The 25022-nt window shown below is 50.3% G+C and overlaps 12 protein-coding genes across 12 annotated transcripts; 7 read left to right on the forward strand and 5 right to left on the reverse strand.

Annotated features, from left to right (window-relative positions):
• Nucleotides 1–12: 12 nt before the first annotated feature.
• Asppvi_007207 (uncharacterized protein) lies at nucleotides 13–987 on the reverse strand (the record flags this gene model as incomplete). The annotated part of the gene is made up of 1 exon (XM_043303098.1): nucleotides 13–987. One exon carries the CDS (start codon nucleotides 985–987, stop codon nucleotides 13–15), a length of 975 nt encoding a protein of 324 aa, XP_043159033.1.
• A 323-nt stretch (nucleotides 988–1310) lies between these two features.
• On the forward strand, nucleotides 1311–2177 carry Asppvi_007208 (uncharacterized protein; the record flags this gene model as incomplete). The annotated part of the gene is made up of 2 exons (XM_043303099.1): nucleotides 1311–1407; nucleotides 1465–2177. 2 exons carry the CDS (start codon nucleotides 1311–1313, stop codon nucleotides 2175–2177), a joined length of 810 nt encoding a protein of 269 aa, XP_043159034.1.
• Nucleotides 2178–2801: 624 nt separating this feature from the next.
• Asppvi_007209 (uncharacterized protein) lies at nucleotides 2802–3937 on the reverse strand (the record flags this gene model as incomplete). Its single annotated transcript, XM_043303100.1, has 2 exons — nucleotides 2802–3737; nucleotides 3788–3937. 2 exons carry the CDS (start codon nucleotides 3935–3937, stop codon nucleotides 2802–2804), a joined length of 1086 nt encoding a protein of 361 aa, XP_043159035.1.
• Nucleotides 3938–8224: 4287 nt separating this feature from the next.
• Nucleotides 8225–9429, forward strand: Asppvi_007210 (putative integral membrane protein; the record flags this gene model as incomplete). The annotated part of the gene is made up of 5 exons (XM_043303101.1): nucleotides 8225–8374; nucleotides 8432–8539; nucleotides 8599–8981; nucleotides 9030–9094; nucleotides 9146–9429. 5 exons carry the CDS (start codon nucleotides 8225–8227, stop codon nucleotides 9427–9429), a joined length of 990 nt encoding a protein of 329 aa, XP_043159036.1.
• Nucleotides 9430–10184: 755 nt separating this feature from the next.
• On the forward strand, nucleotides 10185–11315 carry Asppvi_007211 (uncharacterized protein; the record flags this gene model as incomplete). The annotated part of the gene is made up of 2 exons (XM_043303102.1): nucleotides 10185–11018; nucleotides 11196–11315. 2 exons carry the CDS (start codon nucleotides 10185–10187, stop codon nucleotides 11313–11315), a joined length of 954 nt encoding a protein of 317 aa, XP_043159037.1.
• A 348-nt stretch (nucleotides 11316–11663) lies between these two features.
• Asppvi_007212 (putative polyhydroxybutyrate depolymerase) lies at nucleotides 11664–13076 on the reverse strand (the record flags this gene model as incomplete). Its single annotated transcript, XM_043303103.1, has 3 exons — nucleotides 11664–11923; nucleotides 11995–12730; nucleotides 12798–13076. The coding sequence occupies 3 exons, from the start codon at nucleotides 13074–13076 to the stop codon at nucleotides 11664–11666; spliced, it is 1275 nt and encodes a 424-aa protein (XP_043159038.1).
• An 823-nt stretch (nucleotides 13077–13899) lies between these two features.
• On the reverse strand, nucleotides 13900–14211 carry Asppvi_007213 (uncharacterized protein; the record flags this gene model as incomplete). Its single annotated transcript, XM_043303104.1, has 1 exon — nucleotides 13900–14211. One exon carries the CDS (start codon nucleotides 14209–14211, stop codon nucleotides 13900–13902), a length of 312 nt encoding a protein of 103 aa, XP_043159039.1.
• A 1258-nt stretch (nucleotides 14212–15469) lies between these two features.
• Asppvi_007214 (phosphoglycerate mutase) lies at nucleotides 15470–16278 on the forward strand (the record flags this gene model as incomplete). Its single annotated transcript, XM_043303105.1, has 2 exons — nucleotides 15470–15525; nucleotides 15570–16278. The coding sequence occupies 2 exons, from the start codon at nucleotides 15470–15472 to the stop codon at nucleotides 16276–16278; spliced, it is 765 nt and encodes a 254-aa protein (XP_043159040.1).
• Nucleotides 16279–16791: 513 nt separating this feature from the next.
• Nucleotides 16792–18864, forward strand: Asppvi_007215 (alpha-galactosidase D; the record flags this gene model as incomplete). The annotated part of the gene is made up of 4 exons (XM_043303106.1): nucleotides 16792–16892; nucleotides 16936–17228; nucleotides 17273–17329; nucleotides 17372–18864. The coding sequence occupies 4 exons, from the start codon at nucleotides 16792–16794 to the stop codon at nucleotides 18862–18864; spliced, it is 1944 nt and encodes a 647-aa protein (XP_043159041.1).
• A 342-nt stretch (nucleotides 18865–19206) lies between these two features.
• On the forward strand, nucleotides 19207–20762 carry Asppvi_007216 (putative MFS transporter; the record flags this gene model as incomplete). The annotated part of the gene is made up of 5 exons (XM_043303107.1): nucleotides 19207–19428; nucleotides 19482–19496; nucleotides 19544–19945; nucleotides 20000–20365; nucleotides 20418–20762. 5 exons carry the CDS (start codon nucleotides 19207–19209, stop codon nucleotides 20760–20762), a joined length of 1350 nt encoding a protein of 449 aa, XP_043159042.1.
• Nucleotides 20763–21606: 844 nt separating this feature from the next.
• On the reverse strand, nucleotides 21607–22053 carry Asppvi_007217 (uncharacterized protein; the record flags this gene model as incomplete). Its single annotated transcript, XM_043303108.1, has 1 exon — nucleotides 21607–22053. One exon carries the CDS (start codon nucleotides 22051–22053, stop codon nucleotides 21607–21609), a length of 447 nt encoding a protein of 148 aa, XP_043159043.1.
• Nucleotides 22054–22851: 798 nt separating this feature from the next.
• Nucleotides 22852–24990, forward strand: Asppvi_007218 (HET domain-containing protein; the record flags this gene model as incomplete). Its single annotated transcript, XM_043303109.1, has 2 exons — nucleotides 22852–22906; nucleotides 22961–24990. The coding sequence occupies 2 exons, from the start codon at nucleotides 22852–22854 to the stop codon at nucleotides 24988–24990; spliced, it is 2085 nt and encodes a 694-aa protein (XP_043159044.1).
• Nucleotides 24991–25022: the final 32 nt, after the last annotated feature.

Below are 25022 nucleotides of genomic sequence, written 5' to 3' on the forward strand. Positions count from 1 at the left end.
ATGCGACTAAGGTTATATATCAGCTAGCTCCTTTTGCGCTTTCATGATCATTTCCTCCCAGTTCCTGCCCGCCAGCCACTCCTCAAACGACTTTGTCCGTATCCCCAGCTGCTTAGGCATCATCACCTCGAGCGAGCCCGTATACCCAAACTCGGCCATAAACTGCGGCGCATCCAGAACCTCCCACGGAATCTTAAACCGCTCATGCATCTCCCGCACCTCCAGCTCCTCGACCTCAGCCTCCCACCCAGTCACCCTCTTCCACACATCCACCACCTCCCCCATGGACAGGTAGCTATCACACCCCAACACCCACTTCCCACTCTCACTTTCAATCATCGCCCTAACAAACTCCCCCGTCGAACTCTCCGCCGCAATAATCGGCACCCGTAGCGTCTTCTTCCCAGGAATAGTGAACCGTAACACCCTCTTCCCCTCGCCAGCCGCAACCACCCTTGGCAAAAAAAGCGCATTCGTCGCATAAGCCCCCAACACCAAAAACGACACCTTCCCGCTTAAACCCGGCTCTCCCTGCAGAATCTTTACTATCTCCGCCTTCGTGTCGCAGTGGTGCGCATGCGCGTACTTCCCCCCAGATAGCTCCTTCATCCCAGGGAGCGTAGAATACACCAGTCTCTGTAAGGAGGACACCTCCCCGGCAGCGATGGCCGCGTTCCGCCCGTGCATGATCTCCGTTTCGTATGCGAGCGCGGTGTCCCGTGTAGCGCGGTAAGGCCCCCAGAAGTCGGTGTTAAGGAAGAGGGCTGTTGCGTCTTTGAAGGCGCGGCGGAGGGAATCGAGGTCGGAGAGATCAGCTTGTACAACTTCTGCGCCGGCGGCGGCGAGGGCGCGCGCGGCGGGGGACGAGGGCGTGCGGGTTATGACGCGGACATGCCAGGTTGGGAGGGGCAGGAAGGTGTTTGCGACGGCGGAGCCTTGGATTCCTGTTGCGCCGGTGATGACGATGATTTTTTTGTTTGTGGACATATTGATTGTGTGGATTGGTTGATGATGATGATGATGATGAGACGCTGAGGAGTGGACTGTACTTATTTATAATCTTGGAACTATCTTTGAACTGGCTGCCTGGCTTATAAGCTCGGAACTGTTGAACTGGCTACTGGCTTATACTGGGTGGCTGACGCGGAGAGTATGATGCTATTCGGTTATCCAATGGTGTACTCCGATTGGTCAACTGGCGTAAGCCATCGGTGGATTATCCTCCCGGCTCCCCACCACCCATCCTCACTACTACTCCTAACGCGACTGCAGAGCATACAGGGGATGGAATAGATGATAATGCCATCAAAATGCAATCTACCCGAAAGTCCGACGGACAGTCCAAGTCCAAGAGGATCATCACTCCCGCCCGACGGGACCAGAATCGTCGCGCGCAGCGGGCTTACCGTGGGTTCTCCGTTAATGTAATTGTCCGTGTGCTATGCAGCGTGCTGACATGAACAGGACAACGACGGAGAGAGATTCTTGCCGAAAAGCAGGGACAGGCTGCTTCGAAACGGGAGTTGAGACCCGCGACTGCGCCGAAAGGCACGACGGCGAAAAGTCTGGACGTAGCTAGGAAAACCATGCCAGCGATGCTGACAGTAGATCATTTCTTTCCTCCGCGTAATCCATCTAGCAATCGCGACGAGGAAGAGAACGTCAGAGACGAAGTACCGGAGATTCCACCACCCCTATTCAACACATACACCCTCCTCCTCACAGCCTGCGTCTACAACGCCGCAGCCCTCGGGATCAGCATCGACCAATTCTCCAGCTACAATTGCATGTCCCTGTGCTCGCCTTTCTACCGTCCCTACACCGCCATGTCGGCCGATCCGTCATTACTCCTAGCTACAGTTACTCGCCCAGCCATCCCAATCCACCTCCGCCCGACTCTCCCCCAGATTCTCTTCCCGCATCACCCGCTCCTTGATCTCCTGCCGCTGCCGGCGCTGCGAGCAAAAGCAATTACCTTTTCTGCAACCGCGCCATCCCTCCTCGACGCGGTCGAGTTTAAACGAGATATCGTCGAGAGGGGTGGGATCGTATGCTCGTCTGAGTCTGCCAGAGGGCTGCAACCGTGGGATATGCGTGCCTGGACAATTGCGCCGTGGTTTAGTAGGAAGTGGCGGCTGCTTTCTGAGTCTGAGAATCTCGCATGCTCGTCTACATAGGCGAGCTCGTATCCGAGCTAGCTGGTCTCATTGAACAATTAAAGAAGAGTTTAGGACTTGTCGATGCAAGAGCCTGGTGGAAAGGGCCATGTCTATGCAGCTGCATCTGGTGATAGCTCTTCACTCATAGTCTCGATATACATGTCAGAAGATATCTATTCATCTTGTTGGATTCCTCCCATTGTTCATAGGGACCCAACACATGCCATCAGTGCAGAGCGGAGTCTTCACAATGTCGTGCAAGTAAAGCATATCCTGATATTTCGCTACTTGTTCCTCGTGCATGTTCAACACCTCAGAAAATGGAAAGGGACAGCTTCTTGGAAGTCCCGGCCCAATACTGTGAAATGCGTACCAGACAGTTCTCTAATAGGACCATACTGCCGTTTAAGAAAGCTGGCAAAAGGTAAGCGGCCCCCATAGTCTCCGGTCAAGCTTCATTTCCTTATGCATATGTTTGTTGTATGCAAGGCAAGACCTTTCATAGTATCGACTGGGTGGCCAGTCTCTTCTCCTTAATAGCTCGGTCCTTGTGCTTGAGGTCAAATTCCTCAAACTGTCCGGCAAACTGGGATCTCGATGCAGACCTCGAGAACAAAAGAAAGCATACAAAACTTCAGAGAACTAAGAGTGGATCAGAGCCAACAGCCAGCTCCAGCGCGCTATTAGAAGTATCCCAAGCACACCTAGTGTAACCTCAATGGCAAGAGCTTTCAGGATGACCTTAACAAAGCGTGTGCGAGCAGGCCAGTCAAAGGTGGTCCAGGCATCTCTAAGGCCGAGCTTGCCACTACCACCCACAATTTCGGGTTTCACCTTGCCGCCAAAAAGGCGGTCGAAGGGCACGATCGGATCATCCTCCTCGGGCAGCATAGACGCAGCCACACGGATGAAAATTCCCCTGGCGGGAATAGAAGCCGGTAGGAGAAATGCAGCCGGGAGAACATTAATGGCTAGGAAACGGAGAAGCCCTTTATATCCCTGCTCGGCGACAACGGCCATGGCGGTCCAGCCAGCGCCAGCGGGCCCTACAGCAGCTATAGGCAGAGAGAGAGCCGCACACCTTAGGAAATTGTACAAAGCAGCCGCAGGGGCAATTCTAGGCCAATGCCGGAGGCCAAGCATTCGCCGGTAGGAGCTCCTAGGAGATTTGTCGGCGATCACACGATGAACCCAAGCCATCTGCCAGGTGGCCAAGAGCATGCTTCCGATGAATTGTGCAAAAAAGGAACTGAAAAATGAAACGGAGACAGAACGGTTCGGAGTAACAACAATAGTTTGAATTAGCAGACCCCCGCCCAGATTGGCGAACCCCGTGAAGGCCAGATACATACGAAATCCACGGAAGCACGACCAGATACCACCACGGGCGCGTAGGTGCTTAGTGGCCGAGCGTAGCCCGCTAGTGATAGGCTTAGTGGTTGATGCAGCTGCGACCTCGGGATCATTAGGGTCGACGGAATCGTTAGGGTCTTCGCTGTCGAGGCGAACATAGGTCTTCGGGTTGGAATCTTCGACCGCGGCCAGAGTCGCAATAACATGGGCGCAGGTGTAGTCAACCTATCGATGAGTTTAGCTAGTTGTTGTGCCTAATACTAATACCGACTCACCCAAAAGATTGCGAAACCAAATGCAACGACCGGCAAAATGGCAAGTGAGAGGCCTAGCAATGCATCCATTGGAGACTGTCCACGCTCTCGAAGCCGAGCGGAAATCAACTCGGTGCCCCGACGTATGAGAACACTGCTAACAGATGACATGATGTTTGACTGAGGAAAATAATTGAAGAAAGTTGAAGGGGAAGAAGCAGGGCCGAAGTTCTGAGTCAGAGTTGTACCAAAGAGGCCGCTACTGGTTTAATATAAGTACATAACTACATAGCCCTAGACCATCGTTCTTTTTTATGTGCTGACGGCCCTTGCGGCCCTTACTGGCCCTCAATGGTTGGTAGTTAAGCGTCGCTTAAGGGACTGTGTCTCAGCCTAGACTGTCGGGCCATACCGACTTCCTGCGCCGCCTGCCCTAGGCCGACCTCACTTAGTCCTATTCTGCAATAGCCCAGTTAGTATTTTACAGTGATTCTCGAAATTGGCTTGACCAAAACACAGAGTCACTCTTTCTGGCCCCACCGCCACGGCCTTAGCGTGGATAGGTTATTGAACAAGCCACATTTAATTGAAGGCAGTACAATACGTCTTGAGATTGGTGTCCCCACCTACACTCAATTGTTTCTCGAATCCTGATGCAACAGGTATAGCTGGAGGTGGCTTGGAGGAATTGGCAAAGCTGGTCACTTCCCCTGCCACTCCCGTGTCCAAGTGACAACCTGGGACTTACTCGGAACCTAGAGAGTACAAACTGTGACTAATAGTACCTTTCTTAACTAACATACTACTCATGACCCTGCTCATCAAGCTTAGTGGTATCTTCTGCCTCGGGGAAATGACCTACGCTCTGTTTGACGATGATGAGACTTGTCGACCTGAAAGGCCTTATCTGTAGGAACAGACTCACTCGTATGCCTCCACTCCCAGTTACATAGAGCGTGAATGCACATCATTAGTAATCCGCCCTTCCCCCACTCTGATACCCGGGTAGTAAGCAACATTCGAGGACCTCAGGGGCTCTTTTTTCATGCGAACTTCATACGGGACATTAAATTGCTCCACTTACATCTAGGATATATATATGTTGTACTTTTTTCTTGGGTTTTATAAGCTCGATGCATTTAGGCTACCATGTACCTAGGTAAACCCTAATTAGCATAAAGACATGACTCCAGTTGTCTTTCCCATTTCACTCCCTCTCACTCACTCATACATACACGCACATACATACACGCAAACTTACCCCATAATTACCTCCTCCCCTTAATCCTTAAACCAACCTCACTCAGTGCAAGGAGGGAAAACCTTCACAAACATTAAACACCCCTCTGCTGATGCCCTATAAGGTCCATGCTCCATTCCAGGCTTGCGATAGGCATACGCACCAACACCCCACGACTGACCCAGCCTCAGATCCTGCAGTCCACCCTGGAGAAAACACACTTCCTCGGTGAAGGTATGCGTGATTATTTGGCTAGGGTCCGTAGTGGTGTTCGGTTCCCACCATTGCAGCGCGGATTTGTGCTCGCCTGAGCCGTTTAGCATCAGTGCCCAGCGTCCAGGGCCCACGGAGTACCATGGTTTTACGAAGGGCGAGCCTATTGCTGTTCCTGGTGGTGGAGGAGGAGGTGGGTTGGTGAACTCTGTTTGACGGAAGGTCATAATTTTTCTTTCCCTGAGTAAAAGGCTAAGAACGGACTTTTAATTTAGAGGTTCTGTATAAGTAGTTTGGAGGAAGAGTTGGGTGCATACAAGATATTTAATGTGATGTGCCAGGTCTAATCTTAATGACAAGAGTTTATTTGACGGAAAACAACTACACTGGAGAGGGGGAGGGAATGAGGTTTGTAGATCATGTGATTCAATGTAATATAGTCACCTGACTAGACCACCAACAGTCCGCTCCACGAGACGAGCCGTCCCCCGTTTCTACTGAGATCTGTTGATGGCTATGGTCCTCACATGTAAGGTCTAATTGATGCTGATAAATATACTGTAGTTGTTGCTAATAACTTGAAATGAATATATAGATCTGCGGTCCTGCTTTGATGGGAATTCATGATTTTCAAGGCCAGGGAAGGAATTGCGGTGTGAAATTCTAAGGTATCATTAAAGTCTTTCTTGACCTGACTGAAAGGGCATAGGAGCTTAGGGAAGACCTACTTGCACCTATTATGATAACCCATATATTTGCGTATAACACAACCTCTAATAACTCTCTGATAGCTACCTAATTCAGTCTGTAGTAAGACTTAACAAGATGCTATTACATCTGATAGGGCGGCTTGTTTAAGATAATCTTTGCATCCTCTACAATATTGGCCTATGTTAAGCATATTTATATGTAGTCCCCAGAGCTCTGGCAAAGTCACACATTATTTTATAAGTTACAAAACTATATGCCTATATCATCTAAGGCTAGAAGGCTGCCCAATCCTCCTACAGGCATAGTATTTCACTATGACACATTTATCGGTGACACCATAGGGTTACCGTGTAAAGCTGCCTTTCTGTCCTCATGTCCTGATATTGAATTGCGAGGCTTATGCTCTCCAACCAATCTCCATGCTATGCGAGTAAGGCTCGCCTTAGCTCAGATACTGGATTCATAACAACTGAAAAACAACCCAATTGTTTCAAAACTCTACACCTGAGAACTGGGCCGAACAAGACTTTCCCTGGCACTTAATACACACTGAAAAACATATGCCGTGTACAAAACAGAATAGCCCATGGACCAGCCGGAAGTAACACTACCAATTCCTGGGAGTGGGATAGGGAGAGCCATTGCTATCCTAATGATTCCCAGGCCGGTGGGCCTGTAAGAGTGATAAGTTAAAATGATACTGTTGACTTGCAGCATTCAGGGCGTCTATCCCTTTGTTGTCCCTCATGTTAACCAGGATACGGTCTTCTAACAGCAACCATTGCACGACAGCTGTCCTCCCTGCATAGGCCGCCCACCATAATATAGTACATCCCCGATTGTTAATACTGTTAAAGCCTGTGCAGCAGTTATAAATGACACTGTTCACCACAAGGTCTCCCTAATGCACTACTAGAGACAGTGCAGATTCCTTCTAGTAGGTTTATGTGTTAATGTCTAATCACTCCCTACATGTAAGCAGCTGCATTACTACTTTAGTAGTCAATCCGTGAGATGCAGCATGGATAAGTGGCATGTTGAAGCGATGAACATCACCACCTCAGATGCTGTTGTCAGGAGGGCTGCCCTCATTCGGATAGGGGATCTTCGTGATAACCTTGTTGCCATCATCCATTGTGAGAAGAAAAGCTTTGTTGGAGTTTCCTTCCAGCTTAATAATGCGCATGCATCTTGTAGAATTGCTGAGGGGGAGGAAGCTTGATGACAGAGGTGATTGACATTGGACCTGATAAAATGTTGCTGGAGTTGATGTTTCTTATTGATTAGCCAACACCAGAAGAGTATTGGAATAGATAATCTTGGCTAGCTGCTTTGCCGCTGGCATTATTAGCTATGGAAGAAGGGATAAAGATTATGACAGACTGGTTTTGTTGATCGTAGGCTCATTCTCAGGTGTTGTTAGATGCAAGGACCATCTTAGATTTAAAAAAGAGTTGTTTTGAAAGACACTAGAAAACCTGGTGTTGATCAGAAGCAGGAGTAGAGGTGAATAAATAATTTCTTCCACATTCTCCGTCMAGACTAAAAGAGATGAATCTTTGCGGTGAGTTTAAGTATTCAAGGGATGAAGCTGAAAGATGACCAGCTAAAGTGAGAGAGACATGTGGGGCACAAGATGGTCTACCAATAATCCACACACATCTACCCCATGGGGTACAGGCTGTTTCTGCGTGGAGCATCATCCTTCTCTTATAAGTTTTGTAGCTAAATACTATGTATATGCTTAGCATTGACTTGCACTGTAGCTGCTCTACATTAAATGGGAGGTATGACATCAAAATCCTGCCAATTCTGAAGTTTTAAAATTCTGGCGCTCTGCTAGATAGCGAAGACAAGACTTTGTAGTTGTGTTCCAGTTACAATATATAATATATTTTACTCTTAAGGCCCGGTCATTAGGCGCATAGTAATTCCTTCCAATTGTTGTTCGTTCTGATGATTCCAGATCCATGGAATGGGGTCTGAAGCGGCATCCAAGGAATTCGCCGCCGCCACCAATCGCCAAGTCTCGAACCTCCATCAGCAGGTTAGAGACTCCAACATTCCTAACCAAAGCGTGTACGCGGTGTGGAATTTGTCCGGTAGTCTTGGGATTGTGATTGTGCTCCCCAGCCTAGAGAAGATTTCGAACTTCTTCTGTCGGTGACGGCCATATTCAGATTTAGTCTCTTGGACATGCACTACTGGGACTGTAGGATTCTGACTGATTGTGCAAATACCACGTGATTATCATGCAACGACACTTGACTTGCACGAATATCTGATTGATTCAAATGGCATTGCACGGTCGCAGTCTCTCGTTATTCATAGTGACCCTGGTGTTCTTGTGTATATCTTTTACTGCCGTTGCTCTGCGGTGTTTCGTCCGACTGAGACTCGTGAAAGCCTTTGGATGGGATGATGGCTTGATGGTATTGGCCATGGTACGTGAGCTGATACAACCCTCGACAATGGACAGAAAAACTGATACTCATACTCAGCTATTCAATATCTGGTTTTCAATATGCGGGTTGGCTGGCTCAGTTGCCGGGATCGGAAGAAGATTTGATCAGTTCGACTCGAAACAAGATATTCAAAAGGCTCTCCTGGTACGCCCTGGCTGTACCCTAAAGCCGGTTATTGCCCATAGCTTACATTTCATGAACAGTGGTGGTGGCTAGGCGAGAGCGCCTATGTGTGGGTCGTGGCACTCGCCAGAATCTCCATCGCAATGCTGCTTCTCCGTATTACCGTTCAGCGGCGCCAATCAGCCGTCATGTATATGGTAATTGGTCTAACGGCCACCGTCGGCCTCGCCTTCTGGCTTGTTCTGACGTTGCAGTGCCATCCGGCCAAAGAATTCTGGCAACGAACGGGCAGAGGCCACTGCATTAACACCCAGTATGTACTGGACATATCGTACCTCTATAGCGCGGTAGCCTGTCTTTGCGACTTCACCCTTGGACTCTTTCCTGTATATATTCTAAAGGACCTGCGTATGAGCTGGAGGACTAAATGGGCGTTAAGAGTCGTTCTCGGCATGGGATGCATGTATGTGGGCAGTCCGAAGAGAAGACTCCTATACTGACTGCTTTCTAGTGCAGGTGCTGCCGTCGCAGCCCGTATCCCCTTTCTCCCGGACTATAAAGATCCAGACTTCCTATGTCAGTTTTTCACGATGAGAGTCAGACAAGCATGTAATAACTTTTTTCCAGATGCGACCACTAATATCGCTATCTCGTCGAACATCGAGGCCGGTCTCGGCATCACGGCTGGAAGTCTCGTCACGCTCCGCCCACTCATGCGCTGGTTCCGAGGCGTTAGCCACAGGGTCTCGAGCACAGCGAGAGGGGTAGCATGTAGCAGTGACAGAACCCAGAACTCCTCCGTGCAACAGAGACACACCTCACCAAAGCAGGGGCCATCGGACATTGAACCAGGAATGCTGTCGCATCCATCACAGGCCGAGGAACCTCAGTTTGGAGCTGAGGCGATATAGATGCCTGCTACTGAATATGTACCGCACTGGTCCAACTTGGAAGAGAGGGCAGGCTCTATCTATCTATACACGCTTAGTGGAAATGAGACTAGCGCATATTGTCCAAATGTACCAGCTGGACCGGAGATCTTCTTATGTCTGATGCAAATACATTCATCGTGCGAAGTCGGTTCCAGGAGGAGTTAAGATTTAGTGGCCGTATACATAGCCGTCTATATTCTTCGTTAAGGTATCCGCTTGCGAAGCGCATTCTTCCAGTCTTCTACAATATATGCCATTTGAGGTTCCATCAGCTAAGGATTTAACAGAGATTGTAACCAAATGCCATCATGGTGAGGTAATTAGATGCGGTAAAGATGAAGAGTACATTTCTGAATCAGCGGTATCATCAGGAAGATATTGAGGATTCATCTCAGAGGGTAGTAGATGGAAATGTATGTTGAACAGCCTGCATGACTATTCCTACTATTCCTACTATTCCTACTATTCCTACTATTCCTACTATTCCTACTATTCCTACTATTCCTACTATTCCTACTATTCCTACTATNACTATTCCTACTATTCCTACTATTCCTACTATTCCTACTATTCCTACTATTCCTACTATTCCTACTATTCCTACTATTCCTACTATTCCTACTATACTAGACACGGTTATCTAGACACCGTAGTCAAGTGGTTGTAGTTGCTGACGGGGTATATGCCTTCCCTCTTCTCTTCTGCGGAGCAATGATAAGTCCCTCCTTCCAGAGATGGCAGTGACTACACCCAGCATCAGCCGCCGCGACCTCGGGGTGAGCCGCACAACCAGTGAATATTCCTACCAGGGCATCCAACACTTCCGAGACATCATCTACAGAGACGCAGCAGAATCTAAACACCCATACGTGATCTTCTCAAACATCAGTGAGCAAACCTTTATGCGGGACTTTTGCGAGTCGAGGGAGCAGAATCATTTATACAGCGACTATTTCCCTCAGCTGCAAATTCTCGTCGCCAAAAGACCACCCACCCGGGCCACCGAACAGGCACGCATGGGGATCAACAATGCCATTTTAGTCAAGCGGCTCGCGTCCATGAATAGGAATCGTCTCGATGATCAACTGCGAACTCTCGGAAGGGCTGACGTTATAACTCCTGAGCGCATCAAACCGCCCGACATGTCATACTTGCCTATGCAGCTCCCGGCCGGCCGCTCCGATCGCTGGCCATCAGTAGTGTTTCAGTGTGCCTACTCAGATGCTGATGGCAAGCTAGCCAACGATGCCCGCTGGTGGCTCAATGCTTCCGGCGGGGAAATAGAAACCGTCCTCACCATCTCGGTGTGGAGGAAAAGCAAAGGAATCACTTTGGAGACGTGGGAGTTGGTCAGCCGCCCGACGAGAGGAGATCCAGAAAGAAAGGTGCCCGAGGTGGTCCAGAAGGTGGTTGTGTCAAAGGAAAGAAGCGATGATGCGCCAGTGCGTATCATCGGGGGACCCCTCGTGATAGGTTTCGAGAAACTGTTCCTTCGACCTGCAGAGGAGGAGAAGGGGGAGAGGGACGTCATCATAGATGGAGACGAGTTGGCTATGGTTGCGGAGCATGTATGGATGAGAGACAAGCCGGTTCAATAAATTCGGCTGGATGAGGTCGGACTGCAAGTGGATCCAGGATGGCCATAACACAGACTGACTCATCCACCTCCAATGCCCCCCGAAGCGTCTCGCTCTTACCCAGGGCGAAAAACCGAAGTCCATTATGCCTGCACACAACGCAGGTAGCCCATTGCAAACTACGGCGAGCATGTGGAGGAACAAGAATACGACCCGGCTGCAGAACCTGAGTTCGATAACTCGGACTTCTCCCGATCTGGCCCCGAATGGGACGAGCAATATGGCTGAGCAGCTCACCAAACGGACCCTTACACGGCGGAGCCGCACGGCTTGTTGCACAATATGTTGCAGGTCTTGCATTTGAGCGGGGAAACAGCATTTGCTGTACCTCCTCAGTCTCTGTGGTTTGAGCGCGTTGCCGCACCTGTTCTACTCTATTCTACTCTTTGGAAGGGGTAAAAGATATGCAAGACAGATTCAGTGGCAGGAATGTATATAGTCCTTGTGCACGCAGAGAAAGAAGAGAGAAGGCCAATCCTTAGAGATATATACAGACAAAAACAAGATTAGACGCAGAGATAGCGAGCTCTCCCTCAGAGCACACCTTCGTCCTTTTTCGTTTTTCAATTCGAACGGCTACACTACCAGGAGACACTGGGCATAATAAGGGCTATAGGCCGTGCAAACGCCGGTCGCACAAGCCGTCGGGCCCGTCCAGCCGAGTCCACCGCACTGTCCATACAATGGGGCAACAGCGGTTGTGGTCGCGGTGGTAGTAGTTGTTTTAGAGCCGGTGGTAGTCGTGGGAGTAGCAGTAGTGGTTGAGGAACTACCGCCAGCCCCGTAACCGCTAGCAATCCGGGCCACTTGGTTCACAATCGCAGCCATTTGCACGCCTGAGAAGAGCCAGTAAGTCAGTAACAGGTCTGACCAAGTCCAACTCCGTAAGTTTCCTTCATAGACTCACCTCCGACCTGGTCCGCATTTGCTCCATACCAGCCAATCCAGTCCCAGCAACCGTTCGGGTTAGAGAGCGACATCCCCGTCCAGACTGTGTGCATGGTGTTATCCGCCACTGCTTGCGGGTAGAGAATGATAATGTTGTTGGTATCCGCCCACATGTTGTACCCGGTATTAGAAATGAACTCGCTGCCGATCATGCTATAGCTCTGCAGGCAGCCATGCAGGGCGACATGCAGCTTGCAGATTGTCGGGGACCCAGACTGGCATGCCTTGGGGACGTACAGATATCCAGTCGTATCCATCCCGCTGGCACCGTACTCGCCTGTCTGGCTAAAGGACACAATTGATCCCGACAACGTGCCTGTGTTTCTTGCATTCAATGTCCCATACATCCACTTTAKAACAGCCCCTGCGCCGTCATACTGGCAATTGCTGATATAAGGCGAGACAGAAGAGCTGCATGAGTTGTCGCCGGAAGCGTCAAAGTCGGTGGGAAAGGTGTGCACCGCGCCGCTGGTCGTGATGTACGAGACGTTGGATGGAGCGTCAAAGTTCGCCAGCTGCGCCTTCAACTGGCTCATTACGTTCGGCCCGACTGTGGTGTCGGCGGTTCCCGTCCACATGTAGATCTTACGGTTTTGGAGGTTGCTGACTGAGTTGATCTTGTTGCCGCTCCAGGTCTTCATGTTGGCGATGGGGGCTGTGATAGATGGGTTTTGATTGTACATGCATGTAGTATACTGCCTTGCGTCAGTATATTCGTTACTTGAAAGTCAATATTTCTGGGGTTTTGGAAAAATGACTTACCGACTGGCCGCGAGCGCAATCATACGGCCCACCAGCAAAGACCCCAAACCCGACCTTGAAAGTATCAGAGTATGCAACTCCAAGCTGCGCAGCCATGAAGCCTCCACTGGAGAGCCCAGAGACGGAAATTGAATTCGGGTCTACATTGTATGCACCCAGCGTTGCGGCTGATGCACTCGCTGCTCCGGACATAACCAGCCCTAGGAAAGTAGCAACGTTTGGCATTGTTTCGGCAGAAGAAAGAGATGCTTTATTCTTTGAATTAGAGGAGTAGTCCATATCTTCGTAAAGGTCATGACCGAGAGAAGACCATGCATTTATAGTTCCCTGCTCATTGGGGCAGATGCCCAGGAAATGTAGCATCAACAATAAACAGGGATATCACATGCACCCCGCATTTTCCTGAAGAAAGTTACCCCAGGGTATCATTTCCTTCATGCTGGATCCGATCTCTACTTGAATAAGTACGTTCCTAATATAGACTAGAGTCTATCCATGGGAAGGCTTGTGGGGTTGAAGTTTCTTTAGCTCAGGCTATTTTGGGGATACGATGCTGTGGGGTACAGACGGGCTCTGGGGTAGCTTAGATCCCTTTAATATGAACCTCTGAACTGGGTTACATGCCAAGGACTTGTGGGGTTTGATTGAAATCCCTAGTTCGGGCTCATCTTGGGGTTTCTTGGGGTGACATACGGTGGGGTGCAGATCTTTGCGGGGACGGATCCGAACAGCTTCATTTTACTTCTCGCTGACAATCATTGCGCCGTGGTTAAGCGAGTTGAAGGAATATGACTGGGCAAGTGTAGTAGCGGATAGCATCAAATTAGCCACTTTCTAAGTGATTACACTAAGGCGGTCTGTTGTATGGCGTATTGCCTTCGGTAGGTCCATGACTCCATGTTTCGAACAAGTTGAAACACGCTTTGCATCATCGTCAACCGTAGAGACTCTTATAGATATGCATATAGGAAGAGACACTACTAAGTTGGTGCCGAAAAACTTCGACTAATCTCCTCTGTTTCTATCGAGGTAGAAATATGTGTTGTGGATGAGTTATGCAGATGATGCAGCCCAGTGTGTGTACTCTGTCCAAGATAATCAACTACAATCCATTCTTTGTCCGTTGATCTGAGACCCCGTGCTGGCTGCGTTGTCCATCTCCCGTCTGTCCCTCGACTCTCTTGTCCGCGGTTCCCGAAGTCGGACTCCCAAGCAGAGGAACTTCTTCATCCCCTAACATCCATTTCTCAACCATGTTGGAGGCCCCAGTAGTCTTGGACAAAGCTGTCCCTGCAAATAGCGCAATGGCGGGTAGCGCTCGCATCGAGCCGGGGAGACCATTTTGCAACCGAGAGGTTTTGGCGAGTTTGGATATCTCGGCAGTTAGATCAACGGGGAGCTTGTTTGCAGGCATGGATTCAATTTGCTGGAGAGCTAACAAATGGATCTTCAATGACTAGATTTGAAAGGAGGAACAGAAATCGTTTGCTTGTCTTGTGAGAGGGTCGTACCGCATAGTCCAGAGCTTAAACATGGGCAGGAGACTAGGCAGCACCATCACGTGTGCTTACTCTCAGTAATAATAATAGAAGGCATATTACCTACCAATGTTGTGTATTAAGTACGTTACTTCGAATATGATGCTTGGTATACCGATTTAGCCAGTTGACTATTGGCGCACCTTATGGTATATAGACTACTGTGTTCTCAGTAAACGGGATGCTATGATAATGGCTAGCATACCTCGACTTGGCATCATTTCTTGAAGTGCCAGCTTTCCTGCATTAAAGCATATAACGGCAATGGATAGGACAAATGTGTAGCTCCATGGGGTTCTGAGTAAACTGAGGGTATGAGAGAGCGAGTTGGGGAAGGATAAGAGATAAGCGGCTTAAAGGGAAATTAGGGATAGAATTGACACTTCTGCCATTCACTTTTCTGGATAGCTGGCGAATGGACTTATCAAGGAATCAACTCAGAATTCTACTACTTGTGACACTCCAAAGATTAGACATCCATTTCAGTCGAAGCGGCTCCATCGGTTCTCCCAGTCTGGCTCTCCTCTGGAAGCCAAGAGAGCATCGTGTTCACAGATGACATGAGTTTCGCCTCTCATTTTCTTCTAAGGATGAAGGGGGTATGAGAGCTTTGATCCGGATCAAGTCTTCATGTAAAAGTTGCCTGTTGTAGCTGATGATAAACGGATATACACAGAATAAACGGAAAAAGGGGCATCAAAATATTGATCCGCACTTTAAAAGAACCTCTACTGAGACCTAAATTTACGGCAGTATAGTCCCCAGTGAGGCATCATATAGGTCGGGACTGATGAGGAGAATTGCCGATGAACCCGCGAGTCCAAGGGCTATAAAGATGTCATGAATAAACACATTAGCATTAACAATGTTGAAGAGCGGGCTTATATCTTGAAGCTGCGCATCCACCATGGCTAGGTTTCTAGTGGCATGTTATTTGAGAATGAAATGTATAGACAATAAATAGAGGCAAAAGCATCATGTGTGCGTGAGTAGATAACTACTAGGTGGAAAGCCGGGGTGACTCAGATTACGCACTGCCCCGAGCAATCCCCAGCAAAAGTCCGCCACCGGAAAATATTCCATTCATCCAACAACCATCTCCCCCAGCATCCTCATTTAGCTATAATCATCAAGATGAAACTGTATCTCATCCGCCATGCGGAAACAGTAGATAACGTCGCTCATAGATTGTAAGTTCCCCACCTACTTGTCCTACAATCACTAACGCCAACAGAGCCGGGATCAAGGACTCGGCCCTGACAAATCACGGTGCCCTCCAGATCACCCGTCTGGGGAGATATTTCGCCTCACAAAACATCAAATTCAGCCATATCTTCTCGTCAGATCTCTCCAGAGCCGTTCTCACGGCCGAAGGCCTCAGCGCCCATCAGCCAGAATTAAGTCCGCTGCTCCTGCCATCCCTTCGCGAACGCGACTTTGGCTCCTTCGAGGGGCAAATGTGGCATTCAACCTGGGAATCGAGCACTGTTCCCAAGCAGCCGGAATCCGAGGCTTCCATGCGCCAGCGCGCAAACGCATTTCTCTCTTACTACTTACTCCCCTTGCTTCTCGCTGGCGAAGAGGCTGGGGATGAGGCTGTCGTTGCTGTGGTCTCGCACGGGTTACTTCTACGGAGTCTGTGGCGCGCTCTACTCGCGTGTTTTCCTCCGAGTGATGTTCGCATAGTAGGGGACGCAGACATCAACGCCTTTAATCCGTTCTGGACGAATACGGGGTACTTGGAGGTGTTGGTTCGTCCGAAATTGAGTTCTTCAGTGGGAGATCCGGATGTGCCGGTCCTGGGCGGGTATTCCCTGCAGGTACTCGGGGTAAATAGTCGAGCACATCTGGCGGATCTTCAGCGTGCAAAAGGAGGAGTCGGGAGCGCTACTTTTGATCAGCGGCAGAAACGAATTGATCATTTTTTTGGTCAGAAGAATTGATAGACCCTGAGCCCGTCAATCTGGCAGACAACTGATTGAAGGACGGCTAAGTTTCGATCCCTACGATCAAGCTGGACTTATGACACACACCTGCTGGGAGGACCGAAGCTCTAACGACGACTACTACTTGCTGTCAGAGTAGATGTTTGGATTGCGGAGCGAGCAATTTGCATTAGCTTGAAAGGGTCATTTCTCCGCAGACACATAAGCCGGCAGATCTGCTGCGATGGTTCCTGAGAAGCGGGATTTGCCTATTGCACCACTCTTGGGCATTCTAAGAGGGAATGGCATCGCTTTTCCTGCAAAAGGCTGGAAATATTTAACCGCAATTTCCCCGCTTTTTAATATGATCTGCATTGTTCGACTCCCAACTCGGAAATTCTCCGCATATCGACAGTGCTCAGACAAACGTACCACAGGAACTGCGCCGAATTGGGTTATTGGCCCGTTTAGCATAAAGAGTATAAATACCTCTCTAGCTTGATAGATTTCAGTCTATTGTCCGCAGGCAAGATGGAGTCCATTGTCACACTTCTATTACTTTCGCCAGTCCTTGCGGCTGGTTCTCTTCATCCACGCATCGACAATGGCCTGGCTAAGACGCCACAAATGGGGTATGTTGCTCCTGCTGGTGATTGGCCTTCACTAACTAGCCAGGTGGAACACGTACAACCACTACTCATGCTCGCCTAATGAAGCCATAGTACGCTCCAACGCCAAAGCGCTCGTTGATCTAGGACTCTCCGCACTAGGCTACCGCTATGTCACCACCGACTGTGGCTGGTCAGTAGCCGATCGGCTACCGAATGGCACCTTGACCTGGAACGAGACCTTGTTTCCGAGCGGGTTTCCCGCCATGGGAAGGTATCTTCATGGATTGGGGCTGCTGTTCGGTGTTTACGAGGACTCGGGAATCAAGATGTGTGGGACAGACCATGCTGGCAGCTTGTGTAAGTGCCGTCATGCTTGATTTTGGGCTTGACTAATTTACCAGACCACGAAGGACAGGATGCGCAGACGTTCGCCGAATGGGGGGCGGATGCGTTAAAGTGTATGTCCGTCCCTACAAGATAGAGCTCCGCTGATCATGTAGATGACAACTGCTACTCGGACAACGCCACCAACTACCCCAATGTCAACTACGAGCCCAGCACGTCTCCTAGTTCCCGCTATCAGATAATGTCGTCTGCCCTCTCCCGTGTCGGCCGACCAATCCTCTTCCAAATCTGCGAATGGGGTATCGACTTTCCTGCTCTTTGGGCCCCTGCGCTTGGGAACTCCTGGCGCATCGGCAACGACATCATCCCCGCGTGGCGAACCATCTTTCGCACGCTGAACCAGGCCGTTCCCAACACGGATTTTGCTGGACCCGGTCACTGGCCAGATCTGGATATGTTGTTTGTGGGTAACGGGGTGTTTTCGGTGCCGGAGGAGCAGACGCACTTCTCCCTGTGGGCGATTCTGAAAAGTCCATTGACTATTGGGGCGGCGTTGAAGGATGATGTCACTAGTATCAACCAGGCATCGTTGGAGGTGCTGAAGCAGAAGGATGTCATTGGGTTTAACCAGGATTCGCTGGGGGTGAGTGCGAGTCTGAAGCGGAGGTGGTCGGACGAAGGGTACGAGGTGTGGAGTGGACCACTGTCGGGCAACAGGACCGTGGTAGCGGTCATCAATTGGCGAAATGAGTCGAGGGATCTCACGCTCGATCTGCCTGATGTTGGTCTGCAGTATGCACAAGTTGTCAGAAATATATGGGGCAACACCGTGGTTCGTGATGTGCGAACATCGTACACTGCGAGTGTGGCAGGACATGGAACGATGCTTCTGGAGTTGCAGGGTACCGTCCAATCGGGGTCATATCCAGCCAATATCTTCGCGAACTCTACAGGCAGTCAAAAAACCACTTTCCAGTCAGTCTATGCAGCTACTACCAGCGCAAACTACACGCTGGCCATCAGCTTTTCGCGATCATCCACCGAAACCGTCACCATCACGACCTCTTCCGGCCAGACTGTCTCGACCTCTGGCAAATCGACGCGAATCGCCCTGACGGCTGGATCGAACACCATCACCATCCAGCACACGACCCCTATTGAGTCGATCCAGATTACCCCACCGACCGGCACCTACTACGCCAACACCGTCTTTAACGTTACCGGCAGCGCCCAGCACACCACCTGCGGGTCCGGCTGCAGCCCCGTTGGCTCAAAAATCGGCTACCTCAGTCCCAATAGCAACGCCTACACATCGATTCCAGCGACCACCCCGGGGTCCAAGTACCTCGCGATCGACTACATCAACAATGATGTCGCCTTCTCGTCATCTTGGGGCTGGGGATCCAACTCGCGCAATCTGACCGTCAGCATCAACGACGGAGCGCCAGTGCGACTGGAGGTCCCGTTGAGCGGACGGCATAGCGAGCTGTACTCGCCTGGCAAGGGCTGGTGGGATACAGCGACGCTCGGGGTTCTGACCTCTGGATGGAAGAAGGGGCAGAATAAGGTGGTGTTCGGGAATGAGGGTGGACAGAATGGTTTTCAAACTTATGCGGCGGATTTTGTGGGCGTCAGAGTTTGGGATTAGAGAAGAACCTCTCTAAGCAGAGATCATGATTCCATTTGCTAAATGATTGACGTTCTGATGATGAATTGAGCTGCCAAGGATTAGTCTAGTCTACCCCAATCCCATGAGTCACCAAGTTAGCACAGCCAAGAAACACTTAGTAGTCGTGTTAGTTCTCCACAGTTCTCCACTGGAGACTGGAGCTGCGCCGTGGGCCATAAGGAAGGTCGGAACGAGCTCGGCCTAATCGGGAAACTGAAGTTAGCCAGTTGACAGTCGGCAGCTATAAATGCAGCTTGTGCGTCGATCAGTCCGACATTTCTTTACAATTTTCTGTCAACGTTCATCCTGGATATCTGCGACATGGCAACAACAACAACTACTACAACTACTACAAAAACATACTCTCGAAATGAAGACAATAACGGACTCGCCAGTATCCAACTTGAAGCATCGCATTCCCCGCCGTCAGGGAATGTCTTCCCCGCCATCGAACGATGGAACCATCCCAAGGCGAACATCTACAAGACCCTCGCGACCTTCTGGGCCTTTCTCGTCATGGGCGCAAATGACGCCGCATACGGTGTAAGCCTTCTACTCTGTATCTTCATTCATTTCAATAACTGACACATACTTAGCCACTAATTCCCTACGTAAGTATCAATATCCTATACTACCAGCCAAAATACTGACCGACAAGTTGGAACAACACTACTCCCTCACCTACACGATCGTCTCGCTCGTCTTCCTCTCCCCGCTGGGCGGGTATGCCCTCGCTGCACTAACAAACAACCACATCCACCTGCGCCTCGGCCGGCGCGGCGTGGCAATCATCGCCCCCTCGTGCCATATCCTCTCGTACATTATCAACTGCCTACACCCGCCATACCCTGTTCTCGTGGTGAGCTTCATCTTCGCGGGGTTCGGCAACGGCCTCGCGGACTCAGGGTGGAATGCCTGGGTCGGCAACATGGCGGATGCGAACCAGGTGTTGGGCCTGCTACATGGATTCTACGGCGCGGGGGCAGTGCTTGCGCCGTTGGTTGCCACAGCGCTGGTCACGAAGGTGGGGGTGGGCTGGTGGTATTTCTATTACATCATGGTTTGTCTTCCTCTGTCCCATGGGATGTAAGTGCGGATGAACTGACAATGGTAGATTGGCTGCGCGGTCATCGAGCTAGCAACCTCAGTCTACTGCTTCTGGGATGATACTGGGGCGGTCTTCCGGCGGGACACGCAGCATTCGACTGGTGGCACCGGCACCGGCGGTGGTAGCTTGCGTAAGGCGCTGTTCACGAAACGCGCGGGAAGGATTACCTGGCTGTGTTCGGTTTTCCTGCTGCTGTATGTCGGCGTGGAGGTTGCGCTGGGCGGGTGGATCGTCACCTTCATGATGCGCGAGCGGCACGGCGAGCCCTTTGCGAGTGGGATGGTGGCGACCGGGTTCTGGTTGGGGATTACGGTGGGCCGGGTGGTACTAGGGTTTGTGACCCCTAGGGTGGGTGAGAAACTGGCCATTTCTGTAAGCTTCCCGTCCCTTGATTATTGGGTGCCGTGCTGATGCTGCGCTGCAGATCTATCTCGTCCTCTCCATCGCCTTGGGTCTCATCCTCTGGCTCGTTCCGAACTTTTACGTTTCCACCGTGGCCGTCTCGCTCCAGGGCTTCTTCCTCGGTCCGCTGTTCCCTGCTGTTGTGGTCGTGGCGACCAAGTTGCTGCCGCGTGGGCTGCACGTCACTGCGATTGGCTTTGCGGCGGCCTTTGGAGCAGGAGGCGGCTCAGTGCTGCCGTTTGCTGTTGGGGCGATTGCGCAGGCCAAGGGGGTCAAGGTGTTGCAGCCGTTTGCGATTGGCTTGCTGGGGGGAATTATGGGGTTGTGGATGGGGCTGCCGGGGATTCCTGCTCAGCATGAGACTTAGCGAGCAGTGACAAGCGTACATCTGATATCAGAAAAGGTGGTGGGTCTGAGGCTATGGTTGGGTGTTTTGCCGTTTCGGGAAGAGTTGGAGTAGTTGGGCGTTTTTCCTATTTGGGTATATTGCTCAACTTTCGAATATCACTATCCACTTTCCGTCAACTGAGAGTGGATAAGAAATATTAAGACTTGTTTTCACCTTTGCAATCAACAGCAGAGTTCTCATATTCCTGATCCACAGTTTCAAACTATTCCGAACAGCTATGGACCTACCCAACGCTGTCTAAAGCCTGATGGCTCCAATGCTTGAAGGGTCCGTTGGAGAATCGAACCGTCGCATGCTATTGCAGATCAAACTAGGAGGATGAGTCACTGAAGTAAAGAATTTTGGTGCGCGGACACAGCAGACTCTTTGCTTTAGTCGTCACGAGCATGATGAACGTCCATCCAAGTAATTGACCCATACATAAATTCTGACCTTCATTCAGGAGGTATCTACAGAGGTGCAGCATCAGTTGTATGCCATCATACTGGCCTTGTCGATACTCAGCATGCTGATGGAAGCCCAACTCACTCAGATAAGTGTCCTCCCAAGGCGGAGGAATCACGACGAGCATACGCTAGATTGATATCCAACTACGCCTATGTGGTCTGGTTGACAGCTATAAGTCATACATCTCAAGGGCATCTACAGCGCAGCTATTCCTCCTGCAGATCCAGGAACCAAACTCGTACAAAAATCATATCCATTCGACTCAGCATGAAAAGTACAAAAGTACAATACAACACCACGTTACCACCCATATGCATTCCCATCACCGATCGCAGAAGCAAAGCAAAGCGAAGAATCAAATCACCATCCCACAAACAACCAACACCATCAACCCCACCCCCAAAACCGACACTCGCTTCGTCCCAGCACCACTATGACTCGTCTGACTCGCGCTCGCCCCCGTCTTCGACCCCGTACTCGACGCCGTGGAACTCAAACTCGCCGTCGCGGTGGCATTCAACTGCCCCCCACAAAACACATCCTTATTGCCTCCATTCTCCTCAATACACTTTAGCAACTCGCCCATGCTATGCCCCTGTGCGAGACAGTACAGGCCACACCCGTCGTTGTATTTCGTGACGGCTGCCGGGGAGCAGCATTTGTCCATGACGGAGGAGTAGTTTCCTGTTGCGGGGAGGGCGCACGCGACGTCCTGGACGGGGAGGACCCAGCGGTTGCCTGTGCATGTCGCTGATGCTCCTGAGGTGGTGGAGGTTGCTGTTGATGTTGATGTTGATGACATTGTTGTTGTCGCCACGTCCATAGTTTGACTTTGGTGTCGACGTAGAGTAAAGGTAGATGTAGGCTGGTGGTTGTATGCAACAGCCGACCGTATGAAGTAAGATCAGAAGAATTAAAAGAACAGAGCGCTCAGATTCCAATTATATAAACTTAAAGATCGGAGATCGCATGACAACAAAGAAAGAATGTCAGAGCTGGCACAGGCGCAGCCAATCAGGTGGGTTGTCGGGGCATCCCAGTGCTATATTTAGGTATCCTGGGGTGCTCCACGTCGTTTGTGAAACTCTATCGTCCTTGATTATCGCTTGATTGACCATAGAAGAAGATTCTAGCTTTACTCAGAATAAATAGACTCCAGAATTTTGATGCATGAGAAGGTTGGTTTGTTTGGGAATCTACTAGTGACGTCATTACATAATAGAGGGTCTGTATAGAAACAAATCATCAAGGCTTATTCAGCGCTCTGGGCAGAAGGAAGAGTGCTATCTCCATGTCCTACCTCCATATTTCCTCATATCCTATAAGGCAGGTGCAGAGGATAAATTTAAAGATCGACAGCTAGGGACAGGGTACAACACAGAATGACACCTAAGCTAGCTCAGTCGACCTCGTTTGGACAGGCCACAAGGCAGCTGCGCATAATCCTGCCCAACTGTTCAGGCCAGCTAGGAAGTTGTTTAGCAACTCAAACAAATTGCCGGATTTTATTTTCCCTGGTAACTACGGAGAAATCAGCAGCTTAGTCTCAAGGGCTATACCTACAATAGCCGCACATTTGATTTCGAGTGTCCACCACGCCATGGGGTCTACCGTAAAGAAGCACAGGCAGCCAACGTCGGCTTCAAAACGCCGCGGTGTGATGCTTCATGTCCTCTGCCCGGATCAAACCAACCACTAATATGTCCCAGACAAACCTGCGCGAGCTATCGAGGAGCGCGTACCGCATATTAGACCCATTCGCGGCAGCCCACAACGGCGAAGCCTCGCTCGGCAGACACAGTCCGGAGGATCATCTACAGGGGCTCATCCCGTTTCAGTGTTCGCCTATGAGAAGCTCCAGTTAGACGACTCTATTCGGGTTATTGATTTGCAACCAGGTTCCGCTCACGATCCTCTAGAATGCCGCCTGTATGAGTACCCTTTAGGACAGAGACCAAACTGGCCACATCGATACGAGGCCGTCTCCTATGTCTGGGGCTCCGTGGAAAAAACTGGGAGCATTATCTGTAACGGTGCATTTTTGCCGATCACAGCAAGTCTCGAACAGGTGCTGCTAAGAGTTCGCCTATCGGAGTCAAGTAGGACATTGTGGGCAGACGCAATTTGTATCAACCAGGATGATGTCTTGGAGAAGAATCAGCAGGTTAGTATCATGGACAAGATATATGAAGGGGCCAGAACTGTGCTTTTCTGTCTCGACGGAGATACCTCGCGAGATACGCGCGCCATGAAGGTACTCAAGAAAATCAACAATATATTTGAGACCTGGCTGCGCCACTTCAAGAGTCCACCGAAAGCTGACTTCGAGCCGAGACGATTCTCAGCACAAGTGTCCCCTGCAATGTTCCATTCCATCTCGCAGAATGAGTGGGAAGAAACAATCAGTCTGCTCAGCTGCGACTGGTGGTCTCGAGCATGGGTTCTCCAAGAATTCGGATTAGCATACCAGGGCGAGTTTCTCTATGGCCGGGAGACCATCGATAAAATGTCCATAGAGCTTTTCGTCTCGATGATGGCCTTCGCCGGCTCTCGACTACCTGTTTACCAAACGTACCACTTGAAGGGCGCCATTCTAACGCGAGCGTTCAACGTTGTTTTCTTGTACAAGTATCAAATGTTCGTCGATTTAAACGACAGGGTTGATTACCTGGACATCCTGCAGGCTTCGCGGACAAGCATAGCAAGTGTTAAACACGACTACATCTATGCAACCCTGGGACATCAAGCAGCTCGCAAATTTTACCGCCATGACAATACGCAGGCAGATCAAACGAAGGAAAATTCATCACATGTGCAGCCTGACTACGCGAAGAGGCCATCTCTCGTATTTAAAGAAGTTTCCGAGGCAATATTGACAGAGACTGGCAACCTGCGACTCCTCGCAGCTGTCGAACAGGACGAACATACCATCATGCTGGAGGGTCATCCTTCATGGGTCCCCAGATGGGACACCCGCAAACACTGCATTACACTGGGAGACGGATTGAATACCACCAGTGAAGAACTCGCCTACAACGTGTCTCCTGGGTCTTCCACACTCCAGCGTATCTCCGTCGAGGGCGACGTCCTAATGGTGCGAGGGTTTGAGTTCGATGAGATTGTCAGTTGCATCGTATCCGTCCCGTTCGAGCGCTATGGCAAAAATCTCGAGGCACTCGACATCAAGATGTCTAGCTCCATACACGATATACTTGAGCATCTACACGACATCAGCTCGCCATACACAGACCAGGATCCGAAGGAATTCACCAACGGGCTGGCCACAGCGTTAGGGCGTACGCTAACGGCCGGACTGACTAACTGGAGCGCTGTGCAGAGCTCTATGTTCTTGCACGGTCCCGCGGCGATATCGGACGAGGAGACACTAGATGCGAATTTCGCCGCCTTTATCTCGCGTTCTGTAGCCCAGCGCACACGTGCATCAAAGGCGGGGAAGGGCGATCGTCTCCAGTTCCTCATGGACATGCAGGTGGTCATGGCGAATCGGCAGGTCTTTATCACGAAACGCGGCTTTCTAGGAATCGGACCGCGCGCCTTGAAGGAGGGCGACATCTGCTGCATCCTATTTGGGGCCATGGTACCTATAATACTACGGCGGAAGCCCAACGGTCGATATGTGCTTGTTGGCGAAAGTTATGTGCACGGCATTATGCAGGGCGAGACGATGGGAGCCTTTCGCGAGGGACAGTTCGACGTAGTAGACTTCGGTCTTGACTAGCCACAATTAACTAATCCAACACTGTATGCTGA

This window comes from Aspergillus pseudoviridinutans (assembly GCF_018340605.1).
Source record: "Aspergillus pseudoviridinutans IFM 55266 DNA, scaffold_5, whole genome shotgun sequence".
Classification (NCBI taxonomy): domain Eukaryota; kingdom Fungi; phylum Ascomycota; class Eurotiomycetes; order Eurotiales; family Aspergillaceae; genus Aspergillus; species Aspergillus pseudoviridinutans.